At 40.5% G+C, this 27,735-nt stretch overlaps 2 protein-coding genes across 10 annotated transcripts in view; one reads left to right on the top strand and one right to left on the bottom strand.

Moving 5' to 3' along the window:
• Positions 1-8,882, bottom strand: part of NSL1 (NSL1 component of MIS12 kinetochore complex) — a 47,620-nt gene extending 38,738 nt beyond the window's left edge. Inside the window, exons 1-3 of one of the 5 annotated variants that reach the window (XM_072831118.1) lie at positions 8,480-8,659; positions 7,869-7,917; positions 4,597-4,672 (exon numbers count right to left, since the gene is read on the bottom strand). In XM_072831118.1, coding sequence (XP_072687219.1) covers positions 4,597-4,672; positions 7,869-7,917; positions 8,480-8,490 — 136 coding nt within the window. In that variant the 5' untranslated portion in view covers positions 8,491-8,659. Of the gene's footprint in view, positions 1-4,596; positions 4,673-7,868; positions 7,918-8,479 lie in introns of all 5 variants that reach the window. The other 4 variants (XM_072831115.1, XM_072831117.1, XM_072831116.1 and 1 more) reach the window with 4 other exon arrangements.
• On the top strand, positions 8,781-27,084 carry TATDN3 (TatD DNase domain containing 3). 5 transcript variants are annotated; one of them, XM_072831119.1, is made up of 10 exons: positions 8,783-8,931; positions 11,174-11,206; positions 12,079-12,152; positions 12,353-12,437; positions 15,118-15,180; positions 16,429-16,538; positions 16,700-16,755; positions 18,636-18,748; positions 25,484-25,564; positions 26,363-27,084. In XM_072831119.1, exons 1-10 carry the CDS (start codon positions 8,866-8,868, stop codon positions 26,504-26,506), a joined length of 825 nt encoding a protein of 274 aa, XP_072687220.1. In that variant the 5' UTR covers positions 8,783-8,865; the 3' UTR covers positions 26,507-27,084. The 5 variants fall into 5 exon arrangements, with proteins under 5 accessions (XP_072687224.1, XP_072687223.1, XP_072687220.1 ...); XM_072831120.1 differs by having other exon boundaries at positions 8,784-8,931; positions 25,487-25,564; XM_072831124.1 differs by lacking the exon at positions 8,783-8,931 and adding an exon at positions 8,950-9,599.
• Positions 27,085-27,735: the final 651 nt, after the last annotated feature.

Raw genomic sequence — 27,735 nt, 5'->3', positions numbered from 1 at the left:
TTGAAATATAAATGTAAATCCATGGGATTAAAAAAAGGTGGGACAAAAAATAACACGCAGTAACATTTTAGGCAGAGGAAACCATATTTACAAGATCACAGAGGTTCTGGGAAACTCTTTTCCAAAGCTAAAAGTTCTAAATGACTTCAGGATAAAGTGTAAGGAAAGAAGCATGATAATATATAAAAGAACTAGACTGTAAAGGGTATTTAATGTCAGACTTTCTAACATGTTTTGGATTATGTGCTGCACCAAAGCTTTAACAGTAGCAGAGTAGAAAAGCTAAATCTGAAATAGACACAACTGGATAAATAGTAGGAAAAAGTAAAAGACACAGTGACTGTACAACTTCTTTGATTTAACTAAAACTATTTTATCTGTTGCTTTCCTGTTTGAAAATAGTGAATCTTAGACTTCAGCAGAATACTTACATGGGGAACTTGTCAGAAGTGCAGAAATTCTGATTCAACAGAGGCCTCTGGAATGGAGTCCCAAAATTAAGCACCCCAGGTGAATGAATGCAGGTGGTACATCAACCTTATTTTGAAAATCATCTTTAAGAATAAATAATTAAAAATACTAAAGAATGGGGTGCCTGGGTGACTCAGTCAGTCAAGCTCAGATCTTGATCTTGACTTCAGCTCAGATCATGATCTTAGGGTCAGGGGAATCCAGCCCTTTGAGGCTCCGTGCTCAACAGGGAGTCTACTTGAGGATTCTCTCCTCCCTCTGCCCCTCCCCCTGCTCATCTGGGTGTGTGCACACACTCTCTCTCAAATAAATAAATAAATCTTTAAAAAAAAAAACTAAAGAACTCGGTCATTGGCTTAACTGGCCTCACATCACACATTGTTATGGCAATGTCTGTGCTAGAAATGTATCTATTTTATTGAGTAGAAACTTCATTAAGAAGTCTGAAACAGGGGCACCTGGGTGGCTTAGTGGTTGTCTGTGAGATCCCAGGAATCCTGGGATCGAGTCCGGCACCGGGCTCCCCACAGGGAGCCTGCATCTCTGTGTCTCATGAATAAATAAATAAAATCTTTAAAAAAAAAGTCTGAAACAGTGAAACATATTTTTGGAAACTTTCAAACATTGCTGATATATTTTAGCATATATATACGTACTGGGTAAAGATTAATGAAGTACATCAAGTATCTCTCATTCATGTAGCAAATATTAAATCCAAATAAACTCTTTTGAGAGTATTATGAGAAAAATAGTCACTGCTTACTTTGAAAACATTTAGATGAGCAGCCCTTTCTAAATTTTAATTTATCCATTTAAAAAGTTCAATCATTAGCCTGAAATAATGTACTATTTCACAGTTAAAAAAAAAAGTCTCCTAGCTAAATCTTCTATGTAGGAGAAAAATGGTTTTTCAGCGCCACCTAATGATAAAGCTACAAATCTGAAATGTATAAACAATTTGAGCAGGGAAGATCTTGTCACCAATTTAACAAGTTTACCATGTACCTACTATGTGCCAAGCTAAGTAATGAAAAACAAATACATAGCCCCTGTCTTGAGGAACTTACACTTGGATTTTTTTTTTTTAAGATTTTATTTATTTATTCATGAGACACAGAGAGAGAGAGAGAGAGAGAGGCAGAGACACCGACAGAGGGAGAAGCAGGCTCCATGCAGGGAACCCAATGTGGGACCTGATCCCAAGTCTTCAGGATCATACCCTGGGCCGAAGGTGGTGCTAAACTGCCAAGCCACCTGGGCTGCCCTACACTTTGATTCTTAAATGTACCTGGTCAAGCCTGAAATCAAGTCCCTTCAGAGTAGTTAGAGAGGAAGGGAAAAAGTTGTTTTCACTTGTATATTCATTCTTTCATGTTTTCACTCATTTCTACAATGATCCCAGTGAACAAAACAGACAACCTCTATCCTTGTGAAGATTACTTATTGCTTCTATGCATTAGATGAGATACAAACCCTTTTAATCCTATCTACTGAACCATTTTCTCTTTCCTATTGTCTTAGGGCAGGTCTTTACCATCTCTTACTGTACTATCACAGTAACTTCCCTAAGATCAGCCTGCCTTGAATTTCTCCCCTCTCCAATCCATCCCCTAACACAGCCAGCAGTGAACTTTCTAAAACACAAAGCTTCTCATATAAATTCTACTTTAGAAATTACCACTGGTGGGACGCCTGGGTGGCTCAGCAGTTGGGCATCTGCCTTTGGCTCACGGCATGATCCCGGGGTCCAGGATCGAGTGCCACATTAGGGTCCCTGCGTGGAGCCTGCTTCTCCCTCTGCCTGTGTTTCTGCTTCTCTCTCTCTGTGTGTCTCTCATGAATAAATAAATAAATAAATATAATCTTTAAAAAAAAATTACCACTGGTTCCCCATTGCCAAAAGGATAACGTGCTAATTCCTTAGCAAACTCTCAGGCTCTTTGTAATCTGGCCCCAACTTATCTCTGGCCACACCTGCCATTAGTTTTTCCAATTCAGTTCTGACATTTTCCAAATATATCATTCCTTTGTGCATTTGCACCTGCTCTTCTCTCTGCTTCGAATGTCCTTCCTCCTTTTTTTTTTTGGCATTTTTTTTAAAGGTTTATTTATTTACTTATGATAGACAGTGAGAGAGAGAGAGAGAGAGAGAGAGGCAGAGACACAGGAGGAGGGATAAGCAGGCTCCATGCCGGGAGCCTGACGTGGGACTCGATCTCAGGACTCCAGGATCGCGCCCTGGGCCAAAAGCAGGTACCAAACCACTGAGCCACCCAGGGATCCCTCCTTCCTCCTTTTTATCTAGCATGCTACCATTTATGAAATGCATTTAACTACAATCTACTCTGTTTGGTCTTCTCCCCCTCTCCAAACAGTAGTAATTCCTTGTTCATTTACTTCCATTAACAATGAGTTCCTAAATAGTAAGGACCATGTGTTTTCATCTATGTCTTAAAACTTGGTATAGTGCCTGGCATTATCAAGTGCCTGTGAAGGAAGGTAAAATTTTAGTATTCTCAACTATTTCCCCTCACAGTTATAAGGAGAAAAAGGGACAAAGACTAACCATATTCCACCCAGGCTGCCAACCTATTAGAACACACATATCTTAATCTATAAATTGATGAATCATATTGCTAAAGGCAGCCTGGAGCAAACAATAAAGTAATTCCAAAGTGACTTCACAGAACAAGAGTCAAATAAAGACACAGGAAAGGCTGTGTAGTTTAAAAATACTCTTAGATGACTGTGATAAACTCCCCCTCTCTTGCAAATTGGCAATCATTCTGATGTTTGGGAAATTAATGTTATTGCTTTTACCATTTCAATATATAAATCAGAATGTAAATTTTGGTGACTTTGAAGAGATAACTATAATAATCCCAAGGATTAGACAGTGAAGTTTTCTGGGCAAAGTATTATCTTAACATGTTGAGAAGAAAAATCATAACCACAGAGGGTTACTTGATGTGCTTGGAATCGGCTCAAGGTATAACTGGATAGCAGGTAATATCAAGCTGGGACACAAAGGTCTGCTGTTCAGACTGTAATATCACTACGGGTAAAGATAAGACACCGACTCCTTGTCAGGGTAGCCCTCCCCTAGACTTTGCTGGGGACTTCTGCCCCTTCTCACACAGATCATTCTTTTTTTCCTAACTTTTTTCCTTCTTATACTGACCACTGACTGTTTTCTTTCCATTAAAACTTTGATTTCTGGGATGCCTGGGTGGCTCAGCAGTTGAACGTCTGCTTTGGGCTCAGGGCGTGATCCCAGGGTCCAGGATCCAGTCCCATATTGGGCTCCCTGAAGGGAGCCTGCTTCTCCCTATTTGTCTCTACCTCTCTCTCTCTTTCTCATGAATAAATAAAATCTTTAAAACAAAACAAAACTTTGAATTCTTTAGATATGTCAACATATTAGGGTATAAGTATGCTTTGATTATAAGGTTTCTCTATATATTTACCTCATCCTTTACATGGTACTCTTAACATTTAACTTCATACCTCTAAGGGTACTTCACTATCTACTCTAAGGATCACTTGTAAAACTATAATTTGACTTATAAGGTATTAATCACAGAAATACTCTGGGCCTGTTTCTTCATCAGGAGACAGCTGTACAGTATTTTCCAGTAACCTACTGACAAGGGTACTTTCAAAGATTAATCAGATCAAAGTCTTGTTGAGAATGCCAGACAGCACATATAAAAAAAAATCAAGGTACCTACTGTGTAGTTTGCCTCAGATTATGACTTCAATAGTCTTCTAGATTTGTTTACTTTTTCCCCCCCAAAGAAAGAAAAATTTTAACAGAAGGGACACTGAAGATGGGGATTAAAAATTAGCATTCAAGGGATGCCCAGGTGGCTCAGTCCGTTAAGCACCTGCCTTTGGCTCAAGTCATGATGCTGGAGTCCCAGGATAGAGCCCTGCTTTGGGCTCCCTGCTCAGCAGGGAGTCTGCTTCTGCCCCTCCCTCCTTCTCTCTCACTCACTCTCTCTCTCAAATAAATAAAATCTTTAAAAAAGCAAAAAAATAAATTCTAAAAAATTAGCATTTAAAATAAAATTAGCCACAAAAATAACTCAGAAATTAATGAAAGGAAAAAGTTAAATAACATACCTATTAAACTATCTGAAGCTTCCTGCCATGCTTGCCCATTAATGCTGACATTCTCTTGCACAGCTGATTCAAAAGTCTGAAATAAATTCATAATACTCAAGTCACTAAAAATAACTTTAAAGATTGAATTAAAACATTTTGGCAAAGTAAGAACTTCAAATTTGTAACAGAGAATATTAAGAAAAGTAAACTAAACTAGCTTATAAGTCTATTCTTCTCAATGAAGATTCCATTTCAATTACTGACTAAACCTACATATTAGCTTTGATAACCATTATGCTACCTATGAGAAAATTTGATGCAAAATTTATATACTTCTTAAAAAGAAAAAAAATACAAGCTAACAAAGTTGAGCTCAGCTGAATCTGAAGGGTACAAGTACTACACAGGCTGCTGAAAGAGCATCAGTGTTAAGGGAAAAAAATGCTTAAAACAAAGTAAAATTAATTTCTACTGCATAAAGGATTGTATTTTTTAGAGATGTTCACTGAGGTAGATAGAAAAGAAATGGCATGAGACCGGGAGTTTTTTTTTTAAATAGAAAGTGTAGGGAAGCCCCAGCGGCTCAGTGGTTTAGCACCGCCTTCAGCCCAGGGCGTGATCCTGGAGACCCGGGATCGAGTCCCACATCCGGCTCCCTGCATGGAGCCTGCTTCTCCCTCTGCCTGTGTATCTGCCTCTCTGTGTGTCTCTCATGAATAAATAAATAAAATCTTCAAAAAAATAAAAATAGCGTAAAGGGACACCTGGCTACTTAGTAGAGCATGCAACTCTTGGTCTCAAGGTTATGAATTCAAGCTCCATCTTAGGCATGGAGCCCACCTTAAAAAAGATAATAAAATAGGAAATGTAAAATTTTTGATAACTGTTAAATTTGGTGATAGATACATGGGTGTCCACTGTACTAGTCAATTTTTAATACATTAAAAAATAAGAACTAAAGGAATTGGTAATACCATTAAAATTTTAAATATACATTTAAAATTTAAAACCTATTGCACAACAATTACACTTCTAGCAATGCATCCTCAAGAACCATTTTCATAAAAACATAAAAAGGATGGGATGTCTGGCTGGTTCAGCAGTTGAGCATCTGCCTTTGGCTCAGGTCATGATCCCGGGGTCCAGGATTGTGTCCCACACTGGGCTCCCTGCGAGGAGCCTGCTTTTCCCTCTGCTTCTCCCTCTGCCTATGTCTCTGCCTCTCTCTCTCTCTGTCTCTCATGAATAAATAAATAAAATCTTAAAAAAAAAAAAACAAAAAACTGGGATCCTTGGGTGGCTCAGCAGTTAAAGCGTCTGCCTTCAGCCCAGGGCCTAATCCTGCAGTCCCAGGATCGAGTCCCATGTCGGGCTCCGTGCATGAAGCCTGTTTCTCCCTCTGCCTGTGTCTCCACCTCTTTCTCTCTCCTCTGTGTCTCTAATGAATAAATAAATAAATAAATAATCTTTAAAAAAAAAACTGACAAATAATAGTTGACAGATTTGGTGGGGGGAGTTAATTGCTAAATTAGTTTAACACTCTTAATGCAAAAAATAAACAAAAAACTAAAACAACAAAAAAGCCATAAAAAAGAATATATAAGGGATACCAGGTGGCTCAGCAGTTGAGCTTTTCTACTTTCTGCGCAGGGCATGATCCTGGGTCCCAGAACCAAGTCCCAGGTCTGGGAATCAAGTCCCTCATCAGGCTGTCTCCCATGAATAAATAAAATAAAATCTTTAAAAATATATATATATATATTACACCCTCCATGGGCCTTCCAAAACAGTAAGTTATTTCCAAAAGGAAGAGGGATGGGGGGGAGAGGAATTCAGACTTTTGCTTTATGCTGTTTTTTTTTTTTTTTTTTTACAAGAATGTACTTTATAAGCTTTGTAGAAGAGCATAAATCAAATCATGAACGATAATCATGAGTTAAGTTATGCACTCTATACTTTAAAGATTTTATAAAATAAAATCCTTACTTTATATAAGGACATTTACAGATTTTCTCAGAATACAAAGTGTAATAATATTCATTACACAATCATATCAATACCATCTTTTAGGAATATCCATTATCATATTATGTGGTTTCAGATTAAGAGACATAACCTAATTAAAGCCTCTGCCTTTTATCTGCTCTTAATATAAAACACAAATGAATTCCCTGGTAGTTTAAGCCTTCAAACCTTTATCTTCTAATTCACTTTATCATTCATTAGATAAGGTATAACAGGTTAAGCCAAGCTCCTCTTTTTCTGTAATGTTCTAAGTAGGTCAGTACTTCCTAGAAAGGGGGAAATACTAGACAGATTTTTTTTTAAGATTTTATTTATTCATAGAGACACAGGGAGGGAGAGAGAGGCAGAGACACAGGCAAAGGGAGAAGCAGGATCCACGCAGGAAGCCCGATGAGGGACTCGATCCTGGGACTCCAAGATCAGGCCCCGGGCAGAAGGCGGCGCCAAACCACTGCGCCACCGGGGCTGCCCAGAAAGAGGGAAATACTAAAATCCTTTACGCAAAAAAAGTCTTTCCCCCAAGAACTACTAAAAACGTCCTGAGGTATGTCTCTATTCTTCCTTTCCTTGCACGAAGGCAGGAATAGCCTTATTGTATCCAAAACGGGAACACAGAATCGCTACCCAGGGGCTGTTTCTTTATTCTTCTTCCATTTGACATTTATTTTTATTGTTTGCCCTGTGGTCATTCCCACTCGCAAGCATGCTGCGTTATGAGCTTTTAAACTTTTTCTTCCTACACATAGATTGTATGCTTCCTTAAGGCAGGTACCAATGCTTCAATAATACGTTGTGTCTTTCCTCAAAAAAAAAAAAAAAAAGAGAGAGGGAGGATCCCTGGATGGCTCAGCGGTTTGGCACCTGCGCAGGGCGTGATCTTGGAGACCGGGGATCGAGTTCCACGTCGGGCTCCCTGCATGGGGCCTGCTTCTCCCTCTGTCTCTTGTGAGTAAATAAATAAAATCTTTAAAACAAAACAGGGCAGCCCAAATGGCTCAGCGGTTTAGCACCGCTTTCAGCCCAGGGCGTGATCCTGGAGACCCGGGATCGAGTCCCACATCGGGCTCCATGCATGGAGCCTGCTTCTCCCTCGGCCTGTGTCTGTTCCTCTCTTTCTGTGTCTCCCATGAATAAATAAATGAAATCTAAAAAAACAAAAACAAAACAAACCCTAGCTTCTTCAGAGCTTTGCAAAAGATGTGAGAAAGGAAGGGGGAAAAGGTTATGAGGGCCGGTGAAGTTACTAACCGAGACAGCATCCTTACCCACTTTAGACTTGTAGGGAAAATGTTTCCACGGACTTTACAGGAAGCCCTAAAACAGGCAAAAAGGAAAGACCGAACCGCTAGCGCGGTGCCCGGCTGACTTCCAGGATTAATATTATTATTATTACCCTTTCCCGGAAAATTCCTGCTAGGGTCTGCGTCTGCCCTGCCCAGTAGGGGGGCCACTAGCCAGCCACTTTCTGAGGTTCCCGAGGTCTTAAAAGGCGGGCAGCCCCAAGGGAGATGGGCTCTAGGTTCGAGCAGCTTAGCACGAACAGAAGAATCAGAGGAGACCGCGTTCGTTTTTTTTGTTTTTGTTTTTTTATCATCACAAATTAAAACGGCATCTTGGATAGGGCGGGCTCCATAAAGCATGACATTCAATTGCACCTATTTTTTTTTTTTCCCCTTCCTGTAATTTCCGGTTACAGGCCCAGCTCGCCCCTCTACGTTCCCACCGGCCGGCGCGGGTCCGAGCCGTTCCTAAGACCCGGATGACGCCGCGGCAGCTATTCCGCCTCCCCCCGCGTTTCTCGGGCCGCCTCCGCGAGCCCAGAGCCGGGCGCAGGGGGAAGGGGGTGACGAGGCCGGAGACGGCTACGCGCCCGTACCCACTGCACATCCCGCAGCGCAGGGCCCCGAATCTCCTCCGGCAGCGCGTCCCCGAGCTTGTCCACGAAGCGGCCGCACAGCTCTACCATTTCCGTCACGGCCCGCTTCGACGTGCAGCGCACCCGGCAGTCCTCCCGGGAGCTGGCGGCGACCGACGCCCCGTCGTCCGGCCGCGCCTCTCTCTCCACGCCCCGCGGACGGGAAGGGACCCCCGACACGGGAGCCCCCGCCATCTTTCCAGTTTGAACCGCGGGCGGGAACTGTGGGAGCGGAAGGGCGGGAAGGGGGGCGGGAAACACGAGTCCGGCCGGAAGCGCGAGCCGCCGCAGCCGAAGCGTTCCGGCTGAGGCTCCCTGGAGACTGGAGCGCGGCGGTGGCTGCGGCCATGGGGGCGGTGGGCGGCGGGGCGGTGGACTGTCACTGCCACCTCTCGGCCCCGGACTTTGACAGCGTATGTAAGGGCGAGGCCCGGCCTGCGGGAGCGGGGAGGCCCCCAGTCCTTTCCCTCCAGGTTATTCTTTTCTCTCTACCCTTCGGACCAAGCCTCGCATCCTCCCAGGCCCCAGCTCGTGGGCCCCAGCTCGTGGGCCTGAGTGACTTGCTCCTAACTTCCCTGCTTGACCTCGGTCATCCCGATGTTCCCTTCCGATCCTGAAGAGCGACGCCCGCCATCTCTACACGGCTTTTATTTGGCCTTCCCGTTTCCGAGAGGGTTTCCCCACCCCCACCGGCCTATCGGTGCCTGGCCTGGCCGAGCATCCACTTTTCCCGGGAAAAGTGTGCTTTCGGGCGCTTTAGCCGCGCACCGTGCGCTCCGGGCCTCGTGGGGTTCAGAAGCAGGCCGAGGAGGACACACAAAATCAGACTTAAAGTGCTTTACGCGCTGCCCTGGAAACCGGGGGGGGCTGGTATAAGACAATGAAGGGCAGAGTCTCTTAAGGGGGAAAACCTCTCCACCTCTCCAGAGGTGACGCCGAAGCTGGAACTGGAAGGGCAAAGGGCCAGCCGGGCGAGATGGTGGGCGTCTTGCAGACTCCAGGCAGCGTGGGATTTGGCTAGCTGGAGCCTGAGGAGCTGGAGAGGGAGCCATTGACTGGAGGTTTGCAGGGGATAGGTGAGGTAGGTAAGGACAGTGTGAATCCAGTAAAGGGTTTTTTTTTTTTTCTGTTTGCTTGTTTAAGGGAGAGCGACAAGATATGATTTCTGCTTAAAAACCATTTTGCGGGACACCTGGGTGGCTCAGTGATTGAGCATCTGCCTTGGGTCCAGGGCGTGATCCTGGAGACCCGGGATCAAGTCCGGCATCCAGCTCCCTGCATGGAGCCTGCTTCTCCCTCTGCCTGTGTCTCTGCCTCTCTCTCTGTGTCTCTCGTGAATAAATAAATAAAATCTTAAAAACACACACACACACACAAAACATTTTGCTGAGACCCTTAGGTGGCCCAGTGGTTGAGTGTCTGCCTTCTGCTCAGGGCATGATCCCAGGGTCCTGGAATCCAGTCTTGCATCAGGTTCCCTGCAGGGAGCCTGCTTCTCCCTCTGCCTGTGTCTCTGCCTCTCTCTCTCTGTGTGTTCTCTCTTATGAATAAATAAAATCTTTAAAAAAAAAAAAAAGCCATTTTGCTGTTGGAGAGCAAATGTAGACCTTAGAAAACCAATTTGGAGGCTTTTGCTGTATGTAGACAGGAGGTGATGGTGGTTGCAGGGGAGTTTGAGAAAAGCCGATGGATTCAGTGTGTGTGTGTGTGTGTGTTTAATATTTTATTTATTCATGAGAGGGGGGCGGGAAGAGACACAAGCAGAGGGAGAAGCAGGCTCCATGCAGGGAGCCTGACATGGGACTCCATCCCAGGTCTCCAGGATCACGCCCTAGGCCAAAGGCAGCGCTAAACCGCTGAGCCACCCCGGCTGCCCTCAGTGTGTGTTTTAGAGATAGACTCAATGGTATGGGGTAAGAAATTGGATGTGGAGAGGGAAGGAAAAAAAGGACATCATGCTGTAGGGAGGATGGTGGTGCTGTTTACTGAGAGGAGGGAAGATTGAGACTGGGGAGGGCAGATAAAAGGTCTGTAGAGACAGCTGTGTTTAGTACATGTTTAAGTCTAATATCCATCCAAGTGGAAATGCCCTGTATTCATTTTTAAACGTCAGTCTTGGGCTTAGGAGAGAATTCTAGGCTGGAGATCAAAACTGGGGACTCATTAGCATAATGATGGTATTAAAACCTGTGGATGAGATCACCTGGGGTGTGTAGGGAGAGAGGAGCATAGGGTCCTGAAATCTGATGGAGGAGAGAGCCAGCTAAGGAGACTGGAATTAGCAGCTAGTGGAGGGTGGTGTTTGCAGGAGAGGGGTATTGCAGACGCCAAGAGTGGGAAGTATTTCAGGAAAGGAGTGAACGGGTGAGGACTTCTTAATGCTCCTGATGTATAGAGTAAGAGGAGGACAGAGAAATGTCCTTTATATAATTTACAATAACAGTTTCTGTTTTAGTGGAGTAGGAAGAGAAGCCAGATTTTAGTGAGAGAAAGGAAGAGTAAGCAAAGCGAGTCAGTGTAGCTCTTCACATTCTATCACACTGTTCCTTGCCATTGTTGTCATTCTTTATGGCTCCTTGACTACGTTGATAGACACTTCCAAAAAGCAGTTACTTATTCATCTAAAATAATTGTGATTACCTATGCTCATTTTAGGATCTGGATGATGTGTTGGAGAAAGCCAAGAAAGTAAGTCAATATCTACAGTTGCCCTCTGTTTCAAGGTAGAACAGCTTGAAATTTAGATACACTATGCTTATCTTGCTTTGTTAATAATAAGTAGCATTAATTAACTGTGTAGTATGTGCCAGGCTGAGCTAAGCCCTATCTGTTCGTTATCTCATCTAATGTTTGGCAGCATCTGTATGAAGAAGCTACTATTTTATAGCCAACCATTACCCATTTGATAGAGAAGGAAATTCAGGCCTAGAGATTTACTTACCTGAAGATACACTGCTAGTAAAATGATAAGGACAAGATAGTCTGAATCCAAAACATGTCCTCACATCTAGTGTGCTTACCAGTTAACATGGAATAGATTGATCTGTCAGTTCCTAAAGGAGCGTTATTCCAGAGATCTTAGAGAAATTACAAGTTTTCTGAGACGTTTGGATTTGTTTCAGAAAAAAATTACTAATTTTTATTTAACTATTACTTTGTAGCCTTCCCTTAAAGTGATAGAAATGGTTGCCAATACATTATTACACACACAGCCATCATTCAATATGGCACCTTAATTAGGGGCATGGGCTCTGGAATTGCATAATGATCTTGAGCAAGTTATCTGACTCCATCCAAAACTCTTTCCCGACCTATATGATGAAGTACAGCAATGCCTACCTCATAGGGTTTGTGTAGATTGAGGTAATGAGGTAATATTTATATTCACTGAACATAGTGCCTGAAACATAATAAGTACTCAGTGATAGCCATCGTGATTATATTGATGGAGTATAAGTGAGCAAGAATAACTTAAAGTACAGAAGACTTTAAATTTCTCTTCAGTTATGTTAGATATAGATTGTTTGAGATTCTAACTGTTCTGTTCATTTTTGTTTCAGGCCAATGTTATGGCTCTTGTGATGGTTGCTGAACATTCAGGAGAATTTGAAAAGATTATGCAGCTTTCAGAAAGGTGCTACTTCTCATCAAGAATTTAAAGAGTGGCTAATAAGGTTGCAGTTAGTAGGTCATATATATACTATCAAAGATCATCCATTTTTAAAGAAAATCACATCAACATAGCCCTAAAAAATTCTTTCATGTTTGTTCTTTAGTGTAACATTGTCTAGTACTTTAATATTCCTGCTTTCTTAATGTGTTGTACATTTTTAGGTATAAGGGCTTTGTCCTGCCATGCTTGGGTGTTCATCCTGTTCAAGGAGTTTCACCAGGAGACCAAAGAAGTGTCACATTAAAGGTAAAAGTTGTATAAAACAAAAATCATTAAAAAAGTGATGCCTTTTGACTCCGTAATGCTCCTCTTTCTGATTATATTTTAAGGCAATAATCCAGAAGAAGGAAATACTACCTTTCACAAAGGTGTTTGTTGCAGCATTATTTGTAGTAGAGAAAAAACAGAAATAGCCTCAAGGCTCGGAAATAAAGGAAAAAATTAACTTGTAGAGTATTAAATATATGTATGCACTGAATGCATGTATGGAAAATGAGAACTATAAGGTTTATTTTATGTAGCAATGAGGAAAATGTTTATAGTGTAATACAGAGAGAAAAGCAGGATGCCAAATTGTTTACTCCCTAGTTGTAACATCCGTGTAAAAATATATTCAATGAGGAAAGGACTAGAGAGAAAAAGACAGAAATTACATTAGCTGGGTTGCCTGGTTGGCTCAGTCAGTTAAGCATCTGCTTGTGGCTCAGGTCATGATCCCAGGGTCCTGGGATCAACCCCTGCATTGGGCTCCCTGCTCAACGAGTAGTCTGCTTCTCCCTCTACCTCTCCCTCAGCTCATGCTCTCTTGTGCTCTCTCTCTCTCTCTCTCTCAAATAAATAAATAAAACCTTAAAAAAAAAAAGAACATTAGCTGTGATGATCAAGTAGAATTATGAGTCACTTGTTTTCACATTTTTTTTACCATGTTGTCATACTGCTTTGGCAAAAAAAGTGATAAAATATCCAGAAAAAGGAAGATACAAATTCATAGATGTAGTACCCTAAGGGGACAGATGAGTTCAAGTACACAGTATCTTCTTGAATGTTAAACCCTCTCTAAAGGAATGCTCTTGATCTATTAAACTGCACTGCTTTAATACCGGCTCTAAAAAAAAAAATCCTACCTATAAGATCTCACTGAGTCATAATAGCCAATATGTCTCATATTTCAGACTTGCCTCCTGACTCAGAATCAGGAAGATACAGTTTCTTAAGAGTTTTATTACATAATGGGATTGATAGCCAACCCCCATTTGGAAGAAGTGAAGACTTTTTGTTGCCTATGAATAAATTAAAATACAAGGTCTTTCATATTTTATAAAAATGAATCTGTATTCATACATTAGGATACCCCAGGTAGCTCTATTTTGAAACAAAAGTGCTTTTAATTCACTTCAGGTAAAAATAAATATTTGTCCTGGTAGTTTTCCTGAATTATTCTCCTAATATGATAAAATTAGCTAAATTGCCGGAGAGATACGGTTCTCAAAATGTTGGGGATCATAGCAAGACAGCATTTCTTTCATTTATATAGAGATTTATATGAATAGGCATTCATTTAGTTAGTCAGCAAGGGGATCCCTGGGCGGCTCAGAGGTTTAGCATCTGCCTTTGGCTCAGGGTGTGATCCTGGAGACCCGGAATCGAGTCCCACGTTGGGCTCCCTGCATGGAGCCTGCTTCTCCCTCTGCCTGTGTCTCTGCCTCTCTGTGTCTCTCATGAATGAATAGTCAGCAAGTGTTTAGTGAGCGCCTACTGAATTCTAAGCACTGCTCTAAGCACTATAGAGGGAAATCCCTCCCATGGAAGCTAGATTCTAGTTGGGGGCAGAAAGACAATCAACAATTAGTTACAAGAACAGGTAAACTTTAGATAGTACTCAGTGCTTTAAAGATGAAAGATAATGTGATAGGGATTGTGGATGTTGGTTTTTCTGTGTCCAGAAGCATAATTATAAAATCTCCTGCTGCTTCTGTTTTACCTCCTTTTTCTTAATTCTTCTTTGTTCTGATTATCCGCAATAGACATTCTTAGCAATTTACATATCCTAAGACTAAAACCCTCAAAGTAGTTTAAAAGATAGCTAGAAGCAAACTTTCCATATATTTGTCTTTGCCTTGTCTTACAAGGGAACCCTCACAGAGTGCATTCTCTTTAAATGGAAATAGTAATATCATGGAAACTAATGGTAGTTACTTCACTAGTTGACAAACAAGCATATTTGTGATAATTAATGTTTATACTCTTGAATTGTTAGGACAAAAATAGGCTAAGCAGGATTATAAAGACAAAAGAAATCAGTGAAAATAGTGAAGAGGATGTATGAGATTATTGCTATTAAAAAACTTAAAAACCATTAGCATCCTAAGAGGAGGACATAACACAGTGCACTCCCAGAAAGCTGAGTTACAAAGGTGACTACCTGTTGGCTTTCTTTTCTCTTGGTCACCTATTCCAGGAGGAAATCCAAATCAGTCCTACATGTTAGGAAATTCCTCCTAAATATTAGGTAGTGTTTAAGTGGGACTTCTCTCTCTCTTTTTTTTTTTTTTTTTTTGAAGATTTTATTTATTCATGAGAGACACATACAGAGAGAGACAGAAACATAGGCAAGAGGGAGAAGCAGGCTCCTCACAGGGAGCCCAGTGCAGGACTTGATCCCCAGACCTGGAATCACACCCTGAGCCGAAGGCAGACACTCAACCGCTGAGCCCCCCAGGGGTCCATATGAGATGTTTCTACTCAAATTTCCAAACAGGACTCACTGTTACAGAAGGATGACTATCACTACTTCTTCAACTGGTTAAAGGTATTGAATGTATGTAAAGGATCCAGTATAGTATAATGCCTGGCATATAAAAGTGTTATCTAAAGTATCAGTTCCCTTACCCTTCTGTTTAAACAAATTTACTTTTTTTTCTCCCAGGATTTGGATGTAGCTTTGCCCATTATGGAGAATTATAAGGATCAATTGTTGGCAATTGGAGAGGTAACATCAAATAGCTGATCAAATGACTTCTAATCTAGACTTTCATATGATATATAAATATAATCTTCAGTTCACTATTGGTGATTATAACTGACTTAGATAATTATATTCACCTCATTTAGCTGGATAATAATTTGTCAAAAAATAATTTTTTTTTCCTCAATAAGCAAAAGCACTTGGAGACAAAAAATAGAAAGTCCCACCATAGACTTAGGTTAATGGAAGAAAACTACTTTATTAGCATTTCTGTGTACTTTGTTCTTTTTTTTTTCCTTTTCTTAAACAGAGTCATCTCTGTAGTTAGTTAACGTAGTATGTACAAACATACACTAAGTAGGCAATGGGCAGCCTGGGTGGCTCAGCAGTTTAGCACCGCCTTCAGCCCAGGGTGTGATCCTGGGGACCCAGAATCGAATCCCACGTCAGGCTCCATGCATGGAGCCTGCTTCTCCCTCTGCCTGTGTCTCTGCCTCTCTCTCCCTCTGTTTCTCATGATAAGTAAATAAAATCTTAAAAAAAAAAAAAAAATAGGCTAGAGTTTGTTGGGGCGCCTGGCTGGCTTAGTTGGTGGAGCATGTGACTCTTGATCTCAGGGTTCTAAGTTGCAACCCCACACTGGACATAGTGCTTACCTAATAAATAAATTAAATATTTTTTTAAAATAGGCTAGAATTTGTAATAAACATTTTTTATTTAATATACAGTCGTGAAACATTTTTATCACTTATAATAAACTCCACTTTTAATCAAATACAAAAGATAACACTTAAATTTAGAATATAGACTATACCAATATCTGCCAAAATAGTATCAAAGAAAACAGTCATTGATAATCTTCACTGTCCAATGTAGTAACCACATACAGCTGTTCAGCACTTGAAATGTGACTGGTCCAAAATGAGATATGCTATAAATATAAAACACACAGGATTTCAAAGTCTTAGTACCCAAAAAAAAGAGAAAATAAATAATGCAATCATTTTTATATTGATTTTGTGTTGAAATAATATTACTATATAATAGTAATGATGATTTGGATGTATGGATTAAATAAAATACATCATTAAAATTAATTTCACCTGATTCTTGTTAGTGTTTTTAATGTGGCTACTAGAAAATATAAAGTTATGTATGTGGCGTGCATGTATGGCTCCTATCATATTTCTCTAGGACAGCACTGCTCCATAGTATGTCTTTTGAATTTATTGAGCCATAAACATGTAAATCTGTTATATTTTTCTACTACAGGTGGGACTAGATTTCTCCCCCAGATTTGCTGGCACTGATGAGCAGAAGGAAGAGCAACGACAAGTCCTAATCCGACAGGTCCAGTTAGCCAAGAGATTAAATTTGCCTTTGTAGGTTAATTAATCTTCTTTTTATATTAATAGCTATAGAACAAATTAATGGTTCTCCTAATATGGAGCTCTGCATTTCTTTTTCTCTGAATTACTTTAATAGAACAGAAATAATGATTTCAGATTAAGAACCTAAAAGGAATTTTTTTGTTGTTAAACAGAAATGTTCACTCACGCTCTGCTGGAAGACCCACCATCAGCCTCTTAAATGAGCAAGGTATTTAGGTTCTGAAAAGAATGGGCCTAATATTTAAGTTTGATGGTTCCACTCCATTTTCTCATAGAATAAACCATGTTTCAATTTGATTTCTAAAAGGGAAGGGAATGGGGCAAGGGTGGAGGTGTAAATCAACTAGGGTGATTTTGTAAGTCAGCCTACTTTCAAGTGTTTTGATGATATTTAGAAGGCCAGCGTAAAGCAAATGAAAAACTGGATCAAATAATTTATATTCCTTAATTTAAAAATCAACAGCTCCGGGACGCCTGGGTGGCTCAGCAGTTAAGCACTTCTACCTTCCACTCAGGGTGTGATCCTGGAGTTCAGGGATCGAGTCCCACATTGGCTCCCTGCATGGAGCCTGCTTCTCCCTCTGCCTATGTCTCTGCCTTTCTCTCAGTGTGTCTTTCATGAATAAATAAATAAAATCTAAAAACAAAACAAAACCCATTTTTAAAAAATTAAATAAAAATAAAAAAATAAAAAAAATAGGGACACCTGGTGGCTCGGGGTGTGATCCCAGAGTTACAGGATCGAGTCCTGTGTTGGGCTCCTGCATGGAGCCTGCTTCACCTCCCTCTGCCTGTGTCTCTGCCTCTCTGTATGTCTCTCTCATGAATAAATAAATAAAATCTTTAAAAAAAAAATCGGAGCTGTCGATTTATTTTTATTTTTTATTTTTTTAAGATTTTATTTATTCATGAGGGACACAGTGAGAGAGGCAGAGACACAGGCAGAGAGACAAGCAGGCTTCATGCAGAGAACCAGATGTGGGACTCGATTTCGGGACTGCAGGATCACGCTGTGGGCTGAAGGCAGGTGCTAAACCTCTGAGTCACCCAGGTGTCCCAACAGCTCCAGTTTTTAATCAGCTTAACCACCTGATTAATGGGAGGAAAAAACAAACCAGAGATGGGTTACTTACTGTCTTGCATGTTTTCTGGCTGCTGCTTCAGAAAATGTTATTATGCAGGTTGTGGCCATCATACCTAAAATATAGTCATCTTGATTAGTTGCTCTAAAGTAAAAACATATCTTACTACTTTTCAGACTTTTTAAAGTGTCATCCACAGTAAGAAATATACTTTGAGTTGCAATATATACACATATGTATTGTTTTTGGTACTAAAAGGTTATTTTGAGACTTAGTATATATACATACAGAAATCTGACCAAGTTTGAGAAGCCGTATTATCTATGTGTATGTTCAGATAGGCATATATAAATGTGTGCACATACATATATGCAGACACACATACATATAAGCATATGCTGGTAGGTCATGACCCACTAAATTGATTTCATAATTCATTTATGACTGTAACCCATTAATGATCACACCTACCATTTGAAAAAAACAGTATCGAATAGTAAAGTAAATGTAATTGCAACTAGAAAGCAGTGTGTTTCTCAGTGATGAGAATCACTGGAATTACTGAGAATATGATTTTTATGATTACTGAGCAGCTATCCAGTAAGAACTGGAGGTGACTGTGAAGCCAGCCCTGATTATTGAGTCTCTGAGTCTTTGAGCATCCTGTTTCTTCTTTCACTAGCATTATTATTTTTTTAAGATTTTATTTATTTATTCATGAGAGACACAGAGAGAGAGAGGCAGAGACATAGGCAGAGGGAGAAACAAGCTCCACGCAGGGAGCCTGAGGTGGGACTCAATCCCGGGTCTCCAGGATCACGCCCTAGGCTGAAGGTGGCACTAAACCACTGAGCCACCGGGGCTGCCCCACTAGCATTATTATTAAGGATAATTAACTGCTTAAAAACCTAGTAGGAACAATAATTTGACAGTTTATAAACTTCTAGAAAAGGTTTGATGGTATAAGAAGTTTTTTTCTTTTTTAAAGATTTTTTTCTTTAAATAGGTGCTGACAAAGTGCTTCTGCATGCATTTGATGGTCGGCCATCTGTAGCCATGGAAGGAGTAAAAGCTGGGTACTTCTTCTCAATTCCTCCTTCTGTTATAAGAAGTGGACAGGTAAGTTATTGCTTAACTAAGCCTCATTGTATGCTTTGTGAAATACAAATATGAGCTTATGTTACACACTTGTAATACTATTCCAGTTACATTACAAAAATTAATCATAGGTCCCTACCTCACACTTACATGAAAATTAACTCAAAAATGGATCAAAGACCTAAACATAAGAGCTAAAATTTATAAAACTATTAGAAGAAAACAGATCGAAATATTATAACCTTGAAATAGGCAGTGGCTTTTTAGATATGATACCAAAAGCACAACCAAAGAAAAAAATAGATAAATTGGACATCATCAAAATTTAAAACTTCCACAATAAAACAACTTTTCAACTTTAATTTTTTTTAAAGATTTTATTTATTTATTTATTTATTTATTTATTTATTTATTTGAGACACAGAAGGCAGAGACACAGGCAGAGGTAGAAGTAGGCTCCCCACAGAGAGCCCAATGTGGGAATCGATCCCTGAATTCTGGGATCACACCCTAAGCCAAAGGCAGACGCTCAACTGCTGAGCCACCCAAGCATCCCCATCTTTTGAACTTTTATGCTTCAAAGACACTATCAAGAAAACGAAACGATAACCCACAGAATGAGAAAAGGCATTTACAAATTGTATCTGATAAGAGTCTAGTATCCAGAATTTTAAAACACTATTACAGCTCACCAACTAAAAAGACAAATATATGGGGGGCCTAGGTGGCTCAGTTGGTTAAGCATCCAACTTTTGGTTTCAGCTTAGGTCATGGTCTCCGGGTGGTGGGATTGAGCCCTGCATCAGGTTCTGTGCTTAGCAGGGAGTCTGCTCAAGATTCTCTCTCTCAAAAAAAATAAAAAATAAAAAAATAAAAAGCTTCTCTCTCTCCTTCTTTCTCTTCCCCTCCCACTCACACTGTCCCTCTCTCTTTCAAATTAAGTAAATCTTAAAAAAATATATATTGGATGTTGTCAAGTTTTTTTTCTTTTTATTTATTTATTGTTTTAAGATTTTATTTATTCATGAGAGACACAGAGAGAGAGACAGAGACATAGGGAGAGGCAGGAGAAGCAGGCTTCCTCCTGGGAGCCCAATGTGGGACTCTATCCCTAGACTAGGATCATGCCCTGAACCAAAGGCAGATGCTCAACCACTGAGCCACCCAGGCTCTTTTTAAAGAAACTTTATTTCTATCAACCTAATTTCCATTTTTTGTTTGTCAAATGTTTGTTCTGCCTCTACTGAGATGATCATATTTGTTTTATTTTCTTGGCCTGAAAACTGTATTGATTGATTTTCTAATGTTGAACCAACCTTGCATTCCTTGGGTAAATTCTGCTTGGTCATGATCCAGACATACCTCAGTGATGATACGAGTTCAGTTCCACAGTGCTGCAACAAAGCAAATATCACCGTAAAGCAAATCAGATGAGTTTTTTGGTTTCCCAGTGCATACCTATACTGTAGTCTATTAAGTGTGCAATAGCAATGTGTCTAAAAAAACAATGTACATACCTTAATTTAAAAGTTTTTAGGGATCCCTGGGTGGCACAGCGGTTTGGCGCCTGCCTTTGGCCCAGGGCGTGATCCTGGAGACCCGGGATCGAATCCCACGTCGGGCTCCCGGTGCATGGAGCCTGCTTCTCCCTCTGCCTATGTCTCTGCCTCTCTCTCTCTCTCTCTCTCTCTGTGACTATCATAAATAAATAAAAATTAAAAAAATTTAAAAAAAAAAGTTTTTATTGTGGGGCGCTAGGTAGCTCAGTCAGTTAAGTGTCCCAACTCTTGATTTCTCTTTTTTTTTTTTTAAGATTTTATTTATTCATGAGAGACACAGAGAGAGAGAGAGAGGCAGAGACACAGGCAGAGGGAGAAGCAGGCTCCATGCAAGGAGCCCGATGTGGGACTCGATCCCAGGTCTCCAGGATCACACCCCAGACTGCAGGTGGCACCAAACCACGGCGCCACCAGGGCTGCCCCCAATTCTTGATTTCAGTCAGGTCATGGTCTCATGGTCATGGGATCTGGCCCTTTTTGGGGCTCCATACTCAGTACTGAGTCTGCTTCACATTCTTTCTCTCCGTCTGCCCTCTCAGCTGGTAAGTGCTCACTCTCTCTCAAATAAATAGATAATTTTAAATAAATACATGTATTTTATTATTAAAAAATGCTAACCATCATCTGAGTTTTCAGTGAATCATAATCTTTTTGCTGGTGGATGTCATGCCTCAATGCTGATGGTTGCTGACTGTTCAGGGTGGTGGTTGAAAAAAGCTAGGGTGGCTGTGGCAATTTCTTTTCTTTCTTTCTTTTTTTTTTTTGGTGGCAATTTCTTAAAATAAGACAATGATGAAGTTTGCAGCATCCATTGACTCTTCCTTTCATGAATGATTTCTCTGTAGCATGTGATGCTCCTTGATAGCATTTTGGCCACAGAACATTCAAAATTGGAGTCAGTCCTTTTAAACCCTATCACTGCTTTATCAACTAAGTTTATATAATATTCTAAATATTTTGTTGTTATTTCAACAATCTTCACTGCATCTTCACCAGGAGTAGATTATATCTCAAGAAACTACTTTCTTTGCACACACATAGGAAATGACATCTCATTCATTCAAGTTTTATTGTGAAATTGCAACAGTTTATTCACATCTTCAGGTTCCACTTTTTTTTTTTAAGATTTTATTTGTTTATTCATGAGAGACACTGAGAGAGAGAGAGAGAGGTAGAGACACAGGCAGAGGGAGAAACAGGCTTCATGCAGGAAGTCTGATGTGGGACTCAATCCTGGGTCTCCAGGATCACACCCTGGGCTGAAGGCGGCGCTAGACGACTGAGCCACCTGGGCTGCCCCAGGCTCCACTTCTTAATCCAGTTCTCTTACTATTTCTACCACATCTGTAGTTACTTTCCTAACTGAAGTCTTGAACCCTTCAACGTCTAGGAGGGTTGGAATCACCTCTTCCAAACTCCTGTTACTGTTGATATTTGGACCTCTTCCTGTGACTTACAAATGTTCCTAATGGCATCTAGAATGGTAAATCCTTTCCAGTAGGTTTTCAGTTTACTTTGCCCGGATCCATCCGAGGAAACACTATCTATGTGATACTAACTGTAGCCTCACAAAATGTATTTCTCACAATAAGACTTGAAAGTCGAGGTTATTCCTTGATCTACAGACTGCAGAATGGATGTTGTGTTAGCAAGCACAAAAACGTTACTTCCCTGTGTGGAGCCTGCTTCTCCCTCTGACTATGTCTCTGCCTCTCTCTCTCTCTGTCTCCCATGAATAAATAAATATAATCTTTAAAAAAAAAGCTCTTTGGAGAATTTAACGAGTTGATATGTTTGAATCACCCAAAATACTGTCTGATAGTGTGCAATAAATGGCAAGTTTTACTATTATTAAAAAAAAAAAAAAAAAAAAAACAACGTTACTCTATACATCTCCGTCAGCGCCCTTGGATGACCAGGTGTGTTGTCAATGAGCAGTAATAATTTCGAAGGAATTTTTTTTGTCTGAACAGGGGACTTAATATTTATCAAATCATATTGTAAACAGATGTGGCTGCATCCGAGCTTTATTGTTCCATTTATAGAGCACAAGCAGAATAAGTTTAGCATTATTTGTAAGGGCCCTAGGAGTTTTGGAGTGGTGAGTAAACATTGGCTTCAGCTTAAAGTCAACCAGCTGCATTAGCACCTAACAAGAGAGTCAGCCTGCCCTTTGAAGTTTTGAAGGCAGACATAGACTTTTTCTCTTTAGGTATGAAAGTCCTAGATGGCATTTTCATCCAATAAAGTGGTTCTGTCTACATTGAAAATGTGTTGTTTAGCATAGCCACCTTCATGAATTCTCTTAGCTAGATCTTCTGGGTAATTTGGTGCAGCTACTACATCAGCACTTGCTGTTCCACGTTGCACTTTGATGTTATGGAGATGGCTTCTTTCTGTAAATCTCATGAACCAACCTCTGCTAGCTTCAAGCTCTTCTTCTGTAGCTTCCTCGTCTCTCTCAGCCTGCATAGAGTTGAAGGACTTTGTTCTGGATTGGGCTTTGGCTTAAGGGAAGGTTGTGGCTGGTTTGATCTTCATTCCAGACCACTCAGACTTTCTTCATATCAGTAATAAAGCTGTTTTGCTTTATTGTCTGTGTGTTCACTGAAGCAGCTCTTTTCATTTCCTTCAAGAACTTCTTTGTATTCACAACGCAGCAAACTGGCCTAAGAGGTCTCACTTACAGCTTATCTTGTTTTTTTGTTTTTTTTTTTTCACCAGGCTTAATCATTTCTAGCTTTTTATTCAAAATGAGATATATATGATTCTTCCTTTCCCTTGAACACTTAGAGGCCACCATAGTGTTATTAGTTGGCTTAATTTCAGTATTGTGTGTCTCAGTAGGAAAGGGAGAGAGACAAGGAAATGGCTGGTGGATGGAACAGTCAGAACACACTCAACTTTTATCCATTAAATTTACCATCTTGGGGCAGCCCTGGTGGCTCAGCGGGTTTAGCGCTGCCTCCAGCCCAGGGTGTGATCCTGGAGACCCGGGATCAAGTCCCACATCAGGCTCCCTGCAAGGAGCCTGCTTCTCCCTCTGCCTGTGTCTTTGTCTCTCTCTCTCTCTCTCTCTCTCTCTCTCTCTCTCTGTCTCTGAATAAATAAATAAAATGTTTAAAAAAAAAAAGTTTACCATCTTTTATGGGTGCAGTTCATGCAAAACAATCACAGTAGCAACATCAAAGATCACTGATTATGGATCAGCATAACAAATAGAGTAACAATGAAAACATTTGAAATATTGCAAGAATTACTAAAATGTGATAAAGAGACAGGAAATGAGCAAATGCTGTTGGAAAAATGGTGCCCACAGACTTGCTCAATTCAGGGTTGCCACAAACCTTCAATTTGTAAAACAAAACAAAACAGAGAAACACATCAGTATCTTTGAAACGCAGTGAAACAAGGTGTGCCTGTATATTATCCTTTTCATAGTTTCATTTTATAGTTTAAGGTAGAACTTTAGATTATTTATTTAAAATCTTTTTTGGGGTGCTTGGATGGCTCAGTTGAGCATCTGCCTTCAGCTCAGATCATGATCCCAGCATCCTAGGATCAAGTCCTATGTGGGGATTCCCTGCTCAGCTGGAAGCTTGCTTCTCCCTCACCGTGCCACACACCCCTACTCCCCTGGCAAGCTCACTCTCTCTCAAAATAAATAAATACAATCTTTAAAAAAAAAAAAGTCTTTCCTATTTTGAGGGGCACCTGGATGGCTCTGTCAGTTAAGCATCTGCCTTCAGCTCAGGTCCTGGGATCGAGCCCTGAGATTGGGCCCAACCAGGTTCCTGCTCACTGGAGAGTCAGCTTTTCCCTCTCCCTCTGCACCTCCCTCCACGCATGCCCTCTCTCACGCTCTCTCTCAAATAAATACATAAAATCTTTAAAAATAAATAAAATCTTTATTTTCTAATATAAACCTTTAATGCTATAGTTGCGTTAGCTCTAGCCAATTCTAGTAGTTAGAATCCACAGATTTTTGATTGATGGTGTATTTTCACTTTCTTTCAGTTTGAAATATTTTCTTTTTTTTAAGATTTTATTTATTTATTCATAGACACAGAGAGAGAGAGAGGCAGAGACACAGGCAGAGGGAGAGGGAGAAGCAGGCTCCATGCAGGGAGCCCGACATGGGACTCGATCCCAGGTCTCCAGCATCATACCCCAGGCTGCAGGCGGCGCCAAACCGCTGCACCACCGGGGCTGCCCAGTTTGAAATATTTTCTAATTTAACTTATGACTTCCTCTCTGACCATAGTGATTATTTCAAAGTGTTTTGCTGAATTTCCAAATACTTACGAGAACTTGTGGATATCTGCTTGTGTCTCTAAGTATGGATCGACCTCATCTTTGAAGTGATTGCATAGGGACCCCTGGGTGGCTCAGCGGTTTAGAGCCTGCTTCGGCCCAGGGCATGATCCTGGACACCCAGGATCGAGTCCCATGTCAGGCTCCCTGCATGGAGCCTGGTTCTCCCTCTGCCTGTGTCTCTGCCTCTCTCTCTCTCTCTCTCTCTCTCTGTGTGTGTGTGTGTGTGTCTTGTGAATAAATAAATAAAAATATTTAAAAAAAAATAATAAAGTGATTGCATAATACTCCACAATGTGGATGTAACATAATTTATTTAATCATTATCTGAAGCAAAGGTTAAGTCATTTCTAGTTTTTCACTGTTACAAACAATGCTTTAGTATTCAGACATAAAAAAGAATGAAATATTGCTATTTGCAACAAAATGGGTGGACCAAAAGAGTATTATGCTAAGTGAATCAAGTATCATATGATTTTACTTATATGTGGAATCTAAAAAACGAAACAAATGAACAAACAAAATCAAACAGACTCATAAGAGAACAAAGTGGTGGTTGCCAGAGGAAAGAGGGTGAGGAAATGGGCAAAATAGGTGAAGGGGGTTATTAAGAGGTACAAACTTTTCAGTTACAAAATAAGTTATGGTGTTGAAAAGTACAACATAGGGAATATATTCAGTATACTGTAATAATCTTGTATGGTGACAGATGGTAACTACATTTATTGCGGTGAGCATTTAGTAATGTATGTAGTCAATTGAATATGAAAGCATGAATTTTAGGTTCCTACAGAGTAGTTTGCGTTGGTACATGGGTTTAACGCAACTTTTTTTATCTTTATGTCTCATGTTTTAAACTGACTGGCTTTCTCTTTTCTCTAAGAAGCAGAAACTTGTGAAACAGTTGCCTTTAACTTCAATTTGCTTAGAAACAGATTCACCTGCACTAGGACCAGAAAAACAGGTAAGTGATTATCTAATTCCTGCATTATTTAGATTGTATCTTTCTTTTGAGCTATTTTCAGTTTAGCTGTGTGTCTCTCATTGCAGTGTAAATACAATGGAGTCCTATTTTAAAGCTTGGTTAAGAGGTTTTATTCATCATATAGCTGTTGTGCTCCAGCAAATATTACCAGATATTGGCCAGGCCTTAATTTACATAATAATGAGAGCCAGGGCAGTATAGTAAAAAAGCTCTGTGTCTAAGTCAGAAAAACCTGGGTTCAAATCCTGTCTCTGGAGGCACCTGGCTGGCTTAGTCGGTTAAGTGTTTGCCTTCAGCTCGGGTCAAGATCTCGGGATTGTGAGATTGAGTTCCTTGTTGGACTCCTTACTGAATGGGGAATCTGCTTCTCCCTCTCCCTTTCCCTCTGCTTGTGTTCTCTCTCTCTCTTTCTCTCAAATAAATAAATAAAATCTAAAAAAAAAAAAAAAAAAAAATCCATCAGGTCAGGCAGGCAGATCACCAAGTGTCACCACCTGCAGGCTGCTTCATATGCTAGGTGCCAGAACTTCGATGGTAATATGCCAGGGCTCTTCTCAAGAGAAATACTGACTTACAGCATTGTGGCTGTAGCTCATAAGCTGAAGTTCAGGGCTTTCTCTGCCTTTCCTGCTTGCCTCCCCTAACATTACATTAAAACAACAAAAACCAACTCATTGTTTTTTTACCAACTCACGTTGCTCTGTTTTATCTGTGGTCTCCAGGATGGCTTCCCTTGAGTGTCATATCTCATTCACTTTCTGCTTTGTTCTGTTTCAGGTACGAAATGAACCCCAAAACATTTCCATTTCAGCAGAATATATTGCCCAGGTGAAGGGGATCTCAGTAGAAGAGGTTATAGAAGTGACAACACAGAATGCATTGAGACTGTTTCCCAAGCTTCGGCAACTGCTCCAGAAGTAGCTGCAAAATCAAATCTGCTGCAGGGAACAGCATTTGAGAGAAAGAAATGTTCTGAGTTAGAGTCTGAACCGAAGAAACCATTATATAGGGATAATGAAGATTATGATTTTAGAGAAATATATCTCCTAAAACCAGGCTAGGATCCTGAAACCCTGGGTTCTGATTCTACCTTGTGCTTCAATTAATGGGGTCCTAACAGGAGATTGAGAAACACCACTGCTTCTTACCTCACCCCACTTAGTAGAACCACCATATGAACTGAAACCATTTCTTCTGGCAAAGGAGGCTCCCCGAGGTAAGACATGATCGCTACTGGGACAGCTAACATTTGATCCTTTACCACCATAGGATTTATGTAGAAAATAATCATCTCGTTTCTTACACTGTCAGAGGTCTATTTTCTGGATTTGTAAAACTGAGTTGTTAGTACTTTGAAGTGCTTCTTAAGAGGAAAATGTATAGGTTTTTGTATCAATCCTAGATTTTGACTTTTGAGGCCAGTGGTTTGTGCAATCATTGTTAAATGCCAAGCCCCAAGGTTTAGGTAATAATAAACTGAGTTTAAGTTCTAGTCTGAATTTTGTCGCATGTTTAAAATCTACATAGCTTTATTAAAATGTATCTATTTTTGCATGCAGTGATATTTTATATTTTTAAGTTTTAAAAACCTTGGCTGCAGGGACACCTGGGTGGCTCAGCAGTTGAGCATCTGCCTTTGGCTCAGGGCATGATCTTGGGGTCCGGGATCCAGTCCCACATCAGGCTCCTTATGAAGAGCCTGCTTCTTCCTCTGCCTGTGTCTCTGCCTCTCCCTCTCTGTGTCTCTCATGAATAAATAAAATCTTTTTTAAATAAATAAATAAATTGAGGGCAGCCCGGATGGCTCAGCGGTTTAGCGCCTGCTTCAGCCCAGGGCCTGACCCTGGAGTCCTGGGATCGAGTCCCATGTCGGGCTCCTTGCATGGAGCCTGCTTCTCCTTCTGCCTGTGTCTCTGCCTCTCTTTCTCTCTGTCTCTCATGAATAAATAAATAAGATCTTGAAAAAAAGTAAAAATAAATAAATATAAATTGAAAAATAAAAATGAATATCAACTCTTTTCTTTTGTTGTTACGTGACCAAGGGCTCATTTGATCACCTTGCTCCTAGTTCTGTCTTCTGCCTACTAGTTCATAATCCTCCACTGATCTCTTGCTGTCACGTTTCCTTCCTCTCTCCCAGATACTTCTTC

Source organism: Canis lupus, chromosome 6, assembly GCF_048164855.1.
Source record: "Canis lupus baileyi chromosome 6, mCanLup2.hap1, whole genome shotgun sequence".
Taxonomy (NCBI): Eukaryota; Metazoa; Chordata; class Mammalia; order Carnivora; family Canidae; genus Canis; species Canis lupus.
The sequence above is the reverse complement of the archived record's forward strand: the minus strand, read 5'-3'. Positions and strand labels throughout refer to the sequence as shown.

What these genes read in the sequence shown, in the direction of transcription:
- TATDN3 (XM_072831119.1), top strand. Translation starts at nt 8,866, where the DNA reads ATGGGGGCGGTGGGCGGCGGGGCGGTGGACTGTCACTGCCACCTCTCG. An exon ending in AATTGTTGGCAATTGGAGAG is followed by an intron (nt 15,181 to 16,428) that starts GTAACATCAAAT and finishes TTTCTACTACAG; the next exon opens with GTGGGACTAGATTTCTCCCC. An exon ending in CACTAGGACCAGAAAAACAG is followed by an intron (nt 25,565 to 26,362) that starts GTAAGTGATTAT and finishes GTTCTGTTTCAG; the next exon opens with GTACGAAATGAACCCCAAAA.